This window comes from Tubulanus polymorphus, chromosome 3 (assembly GCF_964204645.1).
Source record: "Tubulanus polymorphus chromosome 3, tnTubPoly1.2, whole genome shotgun sequence".
In the NCBI taxonomy this organism is placed as follows: Eukaryota; Metazoa; Nemertea; class Palaeonemertea; order Tubulaniformes; family Tubulanidae; genus Tubulanus; species Tubulanus polymorphus.
Window position 1 is genome coordinate 22,862,626 of NC_134027.1, and position 11,978 is coordinate 22,874,603.

Genomic DNA, 11,978 nt, shown 5'->3' on the forward strand with positions numbered 1-11,978 from the left:
AAATTAAATAAATAATTAATAAACCTTTAATATTAACAGCTTCATCAGAATTGTCCCCGCACTGATCACAATTATCACATTTCAAATTTTCATCAATTCACCACTGATCGCCAAATTTGAAATTTTTTCGCACTGATCAACATTATCACATTTCAAATCTTCGTCAATTCACCACTGATTGTCACATTTGAAATTTTTGTCCCCTGCCACATGATTTATGTTTACGATAAAACATCAGACACCTTTAAACAAACATTGATAATAGATAATAATGTTGTGTAAAATGTATAATTCTATTTTGTCTAACGTCAGAAAAACATTACATACTAGGCGTTTTCATATCACGCAGTTCGTAATTGCAATTTGTTAAAAATAGAGTTCATTTATCAAATCTAAGGGTTATCGATTTTGGTAGAAGGACACATAACGCAGGCATTGCCGTTATTACGAAGTGCACCAATATCGAAGTTGAAGTCTTAGTATTTATCCTCATCAAAAGATGTTTTTTGGCGACAATCATGATCAGGCGCAAAGACGATCCAGACATATATATTCCATTTAACTGACGGTCTTTTAACCGTTCGCTATTCATCTGATTCTACTCTGCATCTAGTCTATTCGTCACGATGATGATTGGCTGGGGTGCTCATCCGTTGACTTAACGTGTGCAGCTACAGGGGGTAACCCGGAACCAAACCTCGCCATAACTAGAACACCAGGGGCAGCACTGTAAAACAGGGAGTTAGTCTTCTAACATATTCAACATCCGTCACTAAAACAGATAACCAGGCAGAATATCAATGTACATCTACTGGGGCTGGTATACCAACACCAATGATTTCTGATAAACTTAGATTAACTGTCAACTGTAAGTATTGTAGATAGATACATTACTCCTTATACTCATGAAGTTAATGTGATTCTGGTTTTGACTAAATTTTGTTTCGCCAATATCCACAGATTTTAACAATATTGACAACAATAGTTAAATCTTTTAGTTCAAGCAACATCACTGACAATGGTGAAGAAACCGGCAGATTATGTATTAGTAAACGATAATCAACAGGTAGAGTGTAAAACTGACTCGTCAAACCCGGCTGTACAGATTCAGTGGTTCAAATATTCTTCTACAACATGGACACTACTTGACCCTCAACCAGCTACGAGTCAAACTAGTGCAGCCTATCACGGGTTTATGGCTACTAGTACATTATCTGTTACTGCAGCTAAAACCATGAATCAAGCTCGATACAGATGTCAAACTGGTAATCTTTACAATGATACAACAATTACCGTTTATTGTAAGTATAGATAACTTCTTCCTTGGATACGAAATCACGTTTCAGATTTTTTTATATTCGTTTGTTTTCCCTGAAAGTCTTATGAAACAAGAAGCGCATATTACAATGTTTTTTTTTTTTAATAGTTCCACCAGAGTCAATGACACTGACTGAAATTCCAAACGGTCCAGTTGTTCAAGGTACATCAAAAACTCTTACGTGTACAACTGACTCCAGTAACCCGGTGTCTGTAATTGTCTGGGCGTGCAGCTCCGGGGCGACAACGTGGATACATATTTCACCCAACCCAGCAGTAAATCATAAACCCGGATCTCACAGTGGACAGATATCTACTAGTAGTCTAGTAGTACCAACTGATAAGAATAAAAATGGAAGACAATATAGATGTACAGCTTATCAGAGCAGTCAACCTGTCAATGGTGTCACCAACTCCACGACATTGTCTATATCGTGTAAGTGTAAAATAGCGCACGTTATGTTTTGTTAAAAAGTCGGAAAGTCTGCATTTCCATGGTTCATATGATTGGGTCTTGACCAATTTTGCTGAAGGAATTATCAATAATAGCAACATCATTGGGAATGAATTAATCGTTTTAGTTCAAGCAACAACTCTAACAATGGCGAAGAAACCAGCAGATCATGTATCAGTAAACGATATTCAACAGATAGAGTGTAAAACTGACTCGTCAAACCCGGCTGTACAGATTCAGTGGTTCACATATTCCTCTACAACATGGACACTACTTGACTCTCAACCAGCTACGAGTCAAACTAGTTCAGCCAATCACGGGTTTGTGGCTACTAGTACATTATCTATTACTGCAACTAAAACTATGAATCAAGCTCGATACAAATGTCAAACTGGAAATCTTTACAATGATACAGCGATTACTGTTCACTGTAAGTATAAATTACTTCCTCCTCGGATACGAAATCACGTTTCAGATTTTTTTTTTCACCTTCATTCGTTTTCCCTGAAAGTCTTATGAAATAAGAAGCGCATATTTCAATGTTTATTTGAAGTTCCACCAAAGTCAATGACACCGACTGAAATTCCAAACGGTCCAGTTGTTCAAGGTACATCAAAAACTCTGACGTCTACAACTGACCCCAGAAACCCGGTGTCAAGCATTGTCTGGACAAACAGCTCTGGGGCAATGATATGCTTCGTATTTATTTGCGTTTCGGTCTCAGTTTACTTATTTAGTGGTATTTATTGATATTCATAACATCATCAATGAAAAAGTACACAAAAGTACAGAATGTGTAACCGTTACAACAGTTATCAAAGCCAGATGGATCCAGGTTGGAACTGCGAGGCTTGAATAGCGATAAGAATGATGTATATATGTTTCTGTTCATAATCTAGTGGAAAAATCAGAAAAGAAACAAACACGCACGTGTGCAGTACAGAATATAAATGTAGAATAGTAGTTCATTAGAATTTATTATGTATTGTCAATAGAAAACTCTACGTAACGTTGACATTGCAAATGATACTTGTTCATTAACCGGTGAAATGTATTGTAATATTCATCATTTACCGGTAAAATGTTTTGTAATATTCATCATTTACCGATAAAATGTATTGTAATATTGTGAGTAATTAGAAATGTCCATTTAGAACTGCTACAACAATATAATCTGCCGCCTAAATCCCAGTATAAATGACATCTTCAGAACTGACGTTGAATATATATCACGTCGTCATCAAATTTGAGCTGTTTATCACCGAATCACTTGAAAATACACGCTTTGAGATTACGTCATCAGAGGGTATTAAGTGGATGAAAGATGTTAATTGATGGCACTTCCCTTATAAGAGTAGCGCAGTTTCACTAGGGTTCGAACCCATCACCTCGCTGCTTCGAGTCAATCACCTTCTAAGTCAATGAGACAGGGAAAATAGCAATATTCGTACACGAGAAAATTCATTACAAACTAATTTTGTTTGAAAAAAATGTAAAATATTCAAGGGTAAGCTTATGCGGCAATAGATTGAGCAACGCGTCCTTCAAAGTGGGTTAAACACTAATATTAGACCAATGTAACATACAAATTACTCGTACAGAATACACTTATACAATTTACATAACGGCATAAATAATTGTGAAAAACAACGATAGCCATATAAAAAACCTCCACCAAATGTTTACCTTGATAGGACGTACATTAGTAAATAAACTTCTTCGACACGATTAATTTCGGTTTAATTTTGAGCTTATTATTTGAAATGAGAACTGTAGAGCCGGATCCGGAAATCGCTCTGTTAGATATTGAGATTATGCTAGGGACAGATTGAGCATGGGATCAAGGTTGGTTCTGAGAACGAAGCATGTGATCGAGGCCTGAGAAAAACCCCTGCCGTAACCTCGTCAGTCTTATGATATCAGTGATAGCATGGTTATACCTACAATCCACAGACCTCACTTAACTAAACCTCGGATAAATCTGATGAATTACTCCCAGACTGAACACAGTGGAAAGGACAATAATCGACGATCAGTAACTCTTTTTCTGCTTCTCGAGTTCTTCGCGTTGTTTGCGTCGTTCGGCCTCTTCTGCTTCCAAACGAGCGACGAGTTCAGCTTGAACTTGCGGCTCAACGACGCGACCGAGTTCTGAGTACGTCGAAAAATCATCGAAATCACCGATGAATACACTAGGGGGCGCTTGATGTCCGATGTTGTTAACGACGTGTAGATAGATCGGTTCTTTTTTCTAAATTGAATATGATAAGAAATGAATTGGCTTTTTAGCATTTTCTGAATAATGCAGATTTTGCTACAAGTTTGGTTTTAACTAATGTATTCCAAGTAGAACTACTTTGTTGGTTTTTGGCGATAGTAAAATGCCGTTTCAAAAATGGAGTCGTCAAGGACTGAATGTTTTAATCAACAAGTCAAAAAATCAAAGAAGTTTCTTTTACTGCTGTTTGATATGTACTGCAAGGATCCAGTTCTACATGATTTGACTACTGAGCAAAAATCTAACTAAAAACTACGAAACTGGAGTCAATGTTGCAAAAAATAAAACTGTATGAAATAGAAATAGCCGTGAATAATAAGATATTGATTAATATCTACCTCATCAACAATATAAGCTGGATTGTCGACAACACAGATTGCGAACTTCTGGATTTCCTCATCGTTATCGTCATCGACGTCTGGGTGATAAGGATTCTCTTCGTCACCGACTATTTGATAGGGATTTACGTCTGGAAATATGCGAAAACATTCTGCGAATTCAATATACAACCCGTGTAACGATCCATAAAACATGCAGTTCGCTTAATTCCTTCTCTGAAAATCAAAGCTCGTCGTTCAAAGATCATTATATATATTTTGTAACGGAAATTTAACCAAGTTGTTTGAAAATGAATATATCAAACGATCAATCATACGTATACATCCTTGCACGGAAATGGGTTCTGCCCAACGGCTACTACAGATTGGATCATCGTTTTGAAGCATAATTTCCTGAGTGTACATTCAAACGCTAGAAAACGATTGATGACGACATGAAGGAATTTGGATGTTGTCACTGTATGCATTGGGAAATCGGGAACCGCAGGCACAATATGCCTGGAACATTTGAGTATATATTTCCAATTACGATTTTAGAAACATAATTTACGGTTTAATCGCGCATCGGGGATATAACGAAGTACCTATCTTTCTCATTTGAATCGGTTTCGAACTCTGGTGGCGACAGAGTTTCTTGGTCGCAGATTCTTCTCTGGTCTCTCCCCATTGGAAAAACAAACATCGAACCCGTTGATGATGCACTGCATGGCGCTCAGTGGGTCGAGGGAATAAAAGTTTCGAACTCACCATTTTCGAATAGGATATTCTTCTGGGGGTTTTTCGCCTTCTTGCCATCACGTTTTTTATTTTTATCGACTTGCGCGTACAAAGGTTCTGCATTATCCACCGAACCTGATGAAAAAATACGGCACGTAAAAATCTAAGGAACGTAATCTGTGTTGTCATTTTCGCGTAACCGGGCAAGCGATCGAATTTGAACCAAGCACAGTAAATTGTTATCGGAATATTCATCTACAACCTAGACCTACCCTCCTCGCTCAAACATTTGAAACTTTACACAGCTTCACACTCCAAAAATACAGAAGGCGGGTGACTCCAGGCCGCACATGAATACCCTAACGAGTGAACAACATTGTAATATTACCGTCATTGGTAGTGACGTGATTATCGTTAGCTGTCGGTCGACTTTTAGGTTTTTTGTTGACTTGCGCGTATACGTCGCCTAACACGGAAAAAAAAACAAAATATTGGAAAAATTTCATATGGAAAATGCATTAGTAGAGGTGAGAGCTATTCGAAATGGCAAATCTTACCTGCAGGCCCGAATATATGTCCATCGGTATCGGTATTTGGAGAAGGGACTGAAGCCGAACTGTAAACAAATATGGCGGATCAGATTGGAATCTACTGACATTAAGTTTAGCAGATCGAATAGGAAAGGAAATTACTAGTAATTTTATGAAATATCAACCTTTGCGCGCGATTTTTTGTCCAGATCCATTGACCGTCTCGACGCCATTTCACGAACAGGAACACGAACACAATGACGATGATGGTGACCAACAATACACCCACAACAACACCTCCGATCAATCCAATATTGGTGATAGTAGGAGTAACTTAGAGGATAGACAAAAAATGAGGAATTAGACCACGATTTCATCCAAGACATTTTTATGAGAAAAAAACCAAAACGATCTAACAATCATCGGGTCAGGGTCTAGTAGACACGAAAAGGATCGCTCGACACTAACCACAGCCTACATATACCTGGAATTTCAATCTGCTGGCTCGCAATGACGTCACTTCCCTCAGACACAATCAGTTTGTAACTGTATGCTTGATCGGGTTCAATTTTAATCGTTATAGCAATTGCGCCGCCAGTAGTTTCTATCGCTTTGGTAGATGTACATTGGTTCGTATCTTTCGTACAGTATTCCACGTAGACGCTGTACTTCGACGGAAACGAGGATAATTTCACCAGGACAAGATTTCCTTCTCGAAATATCGTGGCTTGTTTCAACGCCGTATTTATAGCACTTGGAATAGCTGGAAATGAGATAAATATATGGGTTTGACAGTATTTTTCTTATAACACTCACGAATGCCTATCATTTATTTAGATAAGACGAATCGAGATGCGGCCAATGCTAATCCTGTTTCGGCTATAGGTCTATAACACCGGTCTTTCGAAGTAATAACTAACAACAGCTACCATTATAAATATCCGAGTGAAATTATCATCAAGCATTATAGTAGGATAAGGCTTGGACGTGTCGCAATGAATACCGAATCCTAATTCAGTTTCCTATAACCGGGATCGGACATTTCAGCTTAATTCGCGAATCGCGTAGAATCAGAAGCCCTGTAAATGACGGTGAACGTTTGTTCGGAGCCACCCGCAAATTCAGACACCCAACTCAGCGTCACAGATACCGCTGTTTTTGCAATAACCGTCAGATTTGACGGAGTTTTCGGAGGTCCCTAAACAACCAGAATACACAAGAACGGTTAATAGGAATAGCGTGATTGGTTGGGATGGACGTTGCATTTTCCAGTTGGTAGCAAAACACATAGTAACTGGAAAGCAACAGGAATTCCTTCTGGGTGGGGCCCTTTTCCAAAAACCGATCGTGATGAAAATGAATTAACAAATGGACGAAAAATTAATCAAATATAATATACTCTACCAGAAATAGGCATTCTATCAACTCATTTCAAGAAGGGACTTTGTTTCAATTTTAATATTGGCCGGTATCATATGCTTCATATAGACATTGATAAGCAATCACTAAGAATGTTCGAAAAAAATAGGAACTTCGTATTTAAAAAAAAAGTTTTGTTTTGGTTATATACCGCGGGACTTACCAGCCCGTGTGAGTTTCAGTGTAATCTTTATGCTACCAATTGTATTATTGAGTTTACACGAAAAGGATCCATAATCAGACGCCTGAACTGATTGTATGATGACATCCCACTGCGTTAAACTGGTATTGTTGATCACATATTCCGCATTTGTTGAATTATGGCTGCAATTTAAAGTTGTCGCTGATGGATTCGCATTGTAGTTTATCGCAAATTCAGCATTTTCTCCCACTTTTGCGGCGACGGTTTCGATTTGCCCGATAAGACTTGGAGCATCTATTAAAAAGAAGAAAATGTTAGGTGATACTTAGTCTAGTGTTTACAATTTCTTGAAATCTTATATTTCTTTTTTTCATCTTCGAATAAACAATGGCATATAAAAATCGTTGGAGCAAAAAACCTGCGAAAAGAAGGCACTTATTATGAATTTCGATTCAGTTCCGCATTAGCGATCTGATGCCAAAAATTGCGTAAGCCTACAGTTCGCCACGTCAAATTTTTGATCGGAATATGTGAAACTGGATTCAGATGAGGCGGAAATATATCAAACAACTGTGCATTCAACCGACCAGCGTGTCGAATACAATACAGGTGTGGCACTGTGTAGGTTGGTTACTTACATTGGACATCGACAATTGAGATATTACTGAGAGTAGAACCCCCTACATTTGTCGCATTACATCTGTATCGTCCTGAATCAGCTTTTGATAAATTGTCTAGAGCAAGAATGCCATTCGTAGATCCTATGGATTTCCAGACACCCGAAACAGTCGAGAATTTCCAGATGTAATTGTATCTAGTAGGGTTTCCACCAGTTGCTGTACAGTTTAACCGAATTGAATTGCCTTCTGTAACTACAGACTTTACTGGAATCAGTGAAACAGAATCGGCGGGGTCTGTAAAACAATTACATTGAAAATCTTTCTTTCAGTGCTACATTCACATTGCATGAAAGTAATGATTTGATGGACATCAATGTTATCATCTCAAATATATTATCAAATTGTCTATATACGTTGTCTTCCGTTTTAATCCATCAGTTAGAACTATTAATTTGACTTCTTGAAAAACTATCATTTCATGAGAATAATGAGTAATTAGTAAACTATCTGCAATACTTACAGTTGACGGTTAATTTAACTTTATTAGAAATCATTGGTGTTGGTATACCAGCCCCAGTAGCTGTACATTGATATTCTGCCTGGTTATCTGTTTTAGTGGCGGATGTTGAATATGTTAGAGGACTAACTCCCTGTTTCACAGTGCTGCCCCCTGCTGTTTTAGTTATGGCGAGGTTCGGTACCGGGTTACCCCCTGTAGCTGTACACGTTAAGTCAACAGATGTTGATTCCTGAACGGGTGACGTCGGTCCTTGTAATATAACACTACTTGGTGGGTCTGAAATAAATAAGTACTAGTTCTATTATTGCAATTGTACTATTTATCATTTATCTATTCTATTCAACTGAATATGAGACATCAATATACAAGTAAAATGTATAAATAATGTCCAAATGAAAAAAATGAATTTGTGAGACAAATTTCCTGTAAGTGTTCATCATTTCGGTAATGCCGCATTATTTCGAAAGCCGCCCCACCCGATCATCATCGTTACGAATATACTTCAAGCAGAGGCAAACTAGATCATGAACTCTAAAAGGAAAATTTGCTTTGAAGTCCATGATCAGATGAATATCGACTGTTAAGAAAGACAGAGAATTGAAGTGAATATGTATGGGGGGTCTTAAGGTCATTATGTATCAGCGCCCGGTGATTTCCAGTAGGGAGCAGCTGTTCGAAGGTTGGTGTGAGTCGAAACCCGGAGATAACTGACATGGCGATAACCAAAACTACAGTGGGTAATTTATTCATCCGCTTTTTGACTTAACCAACCTTTGAGCATCTGCCCCGCCATGATTCAAATATTACCCGCGTGATATTTTAACTGCCACATCTTTTTATTCAGTCATAGAATTTACAGCGGTTGAATTTCTGTTCAACGCGTTTAAATTCACATTTTCTCGTATTCTAACTATATATAATCGATCCTCATCATGACCGCGACCATAATCTAGCTCCAAGTCACAAAAATATATTTTGATAAGGAGAGAATCTGAAATTTTAACATCAGTCGACCTAATGTGCAGACTTCCTAAGTCTAGCAAACTACGTACAAAGCGTTTTCTTCGGCATTCGACACAGAAATTCAGGTACAAACATTTTTTATATCTAAATTTATATACACGCCTTGATTTGATAAATGAATTCTTTCGTGCTCAAATTTCTATTACAAACTGATATGACTCGTATGAATAGTAAAATATAATCCATAGGTTAAAATTAAAGGATTATAAAAATAACGCGTGTTTATGAAGTACTTACATAGAACATCGATAGTAATATTACCAGTAACTGATCCATATGTATTCAATACGTTACACGTATAAACACCTGAATCAGTTTTACTGATTCTTCTAAAACTGAGTTTATTATTAGACTGTCCTGATGGATTGACACCACTCCATTTATACGTCAGTCCTGTAGCTCCAGGCTGTGAACCGTCACATGTGATTGTTAATGGTGAATTCTCCTGTACTGCGACGATGTTGTTGATGGCGGTGTTTGGTTGAGATGTCAGAACTGGTCCACTCGGGGGTGCTGTAAATGTGAAACCACATAGTTAAATGGGAGATTTTGATGGCGCTTTTTAACATTTGTTTCATAGATTCATTTATATATTTTGGCAATAAGTTGAAATAAATTATCAACAGATATCACGGATAATGAGACAATGTGCCACTGCAGCACGGATGAATTGACTACGTATTAGGGAAAAGTGGTTCTTTCAACATCTCAATAGATTAAACTTTGAAGTGATCATTCTTGAAATAGAACACACATTGATTACAGAATAACTCAAGAACAAACGGCGAATACAGTTTTACAAGCATTTTTTAATAAGTGATTACGATTAGATAAACGAGATATTCTTATACGATTATTTTTCATTCTCACCTACTACAGTAATTTCTGTTTTACTATTTGGGAAAGCGTTCATGTAGTCACATGACCATGTCCCAGCATCAGACATCTGTACACTTTCGATACGTAAACCATAACGTCCAGCTGTGACGTCACATAGTCCAGTGTACCGGGGTTCACTGATAGTTCCACGATGACAGTTTGTCTTGTCAAACGATTGCTGTTTCGAACGGCTACCCAATGTTATTCTGAAATCGCAGAAATTTTTACTGGGTGGTGCAACCTGACATTGAACGACAGTGGTGCCACCTAGTTTTACTACTGCCGGTGTTACAACCACCGTGAGTCTCGTATCCGCTGCGACTATACAGTTCAGCTGCTGCCCTGAAAATATTTCAATTACCGTTAAATCCAATAATAGCGCAATTAAAATCTTCCATTTGATTTTTTTTTATGCACAAAATTTTCTTCAAATTCCATTTCAAACTCGATCACCGAATGGCATCATCAAATTTCATGAAAATATTTTCTTGAAAATATTGGCCGTTATGGTCAATCTGTCAAGGGATTTATCGGAAAACCCCCTATAAATAGTGGAAAGGTCCCAACACATAAAATGATCAATTAAGTAATTGAAATGTATGTACAACTTAATTAAATGAACATTAACTCGTCGAAAACATTTTCATTGGCTAAAAGCAGAGACGAACTACAATTCTATAAAAATTTCATTAATTTCATGTCTTGGTTTAAATGAGTTTTTTACCTGCTACACATTTAAATGTGAGGATAACAATCGCAAACACGAACCACAATACATTCTGAAAAAACAAAATTACAACCGTTTTACGTCACCGTTTTTGTTTTATTTCCGAATTAATTCATTGACGTCTGATTTGTTCGTTTCCATTACATCGTAGAAAACCTCTAGTTTTTATCATGGACTCTAAAACGAAGAGAGTCTGATCGTCATTTAGAGTGCTCTTTGATAAAATCAAATATATTAGGGATGTATCCAGAAATACGAGCAGAGTGGGCCAAGTGCAGTGTTTTCCCAGATATAATTTCATCCATAGAGATACGTGCATTTCCTACAGTAATTTCAGAAAATATGTACATGTTCGTACTCACTTTGTTGACGCGTTGAATGTTCATTTTTTTCCAAATTTCCTCGTGGTCAAACGAAGTCGATTGCTTGAAAAGGAGAAGTCGTTGTTGAGTTTTTCAATGATCGCCAATCACTCCCTTGGAACACGGAGACTATGCCTTTTTAAAAGCTTATGCCAAATCTAAGCCTTAGCTAAAACAATATCTATCTTGGAAGGAATTGCGTAACCTATCAATACGTCGGAGAAATTCAATCCAAATTGAGATTTCTAAAACTCTTTCACTTCCTGGTCACATTATACGGTGCATTAAGGTACTGCTAGTGTTGAAATTCTTTCAATTTGCGATACTATACGATCTATACCTAGTTCTAGTATATTTCATAAAGGCTATTCAAACTGCACTATTGTTTGAAAAATGGGAAATACCCGCGCAATAGGTTTATTTTGTGTAAAAGCTGAATTTCGAAATAAATGAATTTCGATACTAAACATGATTGTTTATACCGGTTTCTGCGGGAACCATTCTTGTTACAAAAAAGACTTTCGTTCATGAGCACTATTCTATTTTCCATCTGGGAGGCATCCTGCCATTCACCGTCGTTCCTACAGTGATGTTTGTAGAATCATTTTTGGAAGTGTGCTGATGATTTCAGTTTATAGCAAAAGTGATTTTT

At 37.3% G+C, this 11,978-nt stretch overlaps 2 protein-coding genes across 3 annotated transcripts; one reads left to right on the plus strand and one right to left on the minus strand.

Annotated features, from left to right (window-relative positions):
- Positions 1-632: 632 nt before the first annotated feature.
- LOC141902833 (nephrin-like) lies at positions 633-2,711 on the plus strand. Of its 2 annotated transcripts, none has more exons than XM_074790743.1 (5): positions 633-868; positions 999-1,301; positions 1,427-1,753; positions 1,899-2,201; positions 2,325-2,711. In XM_074790743.1, exons 1-5 carry the CDS (start codon positions 835-837, stop codon positions 2,519-2,521), a joined length of 1,164 nt encoding a protein of 387 aa, XP_074646844.1. In that variant the 5' UTR covers positions 633-834; the 3' UTR covers positions 2,522-2,711. The 2 variants fall into 2 exon arrangements, with proteins under 2 accessions (XP_074646844.1, XP_074646845.1); XM_074790744.1 differs by having other exon boundaries at positions 633-861.
- LOC141902196 (uncharacterized) lies at positions 2,699-11,350 on the minus strand. Its single transcript, XM_074789837.1, has 14 exons — positions 11,327-11,350; positions 10,962-11,016; positions 10,229-10,579; positions 9,596-9,871; positions 8,336-8,611; positions 7,834-8,109; positions 7,217-7,489; positions 6,119-6,397; positions 5,820-5,967; positions 5,662-5,720; positions 5,493-5,570; positions 5,135-5,239; positions 4,388-4,518; positions 2,699-4,022 (listed from the first exon to the last, which is right to left on the minus strand). The coding sequence occupies exons 1-14, from the start codon at positions 11,348-11,350 to the stop codon at positions 3,804-3,806; spliced, it is 2,550 nt and encodes an 849-aa protein (XP_074645938.1). The 3' UTR covers positions 2,699-3,803.
- Positions 11,351-11,978: the final 628 nt, after the last annotated feature.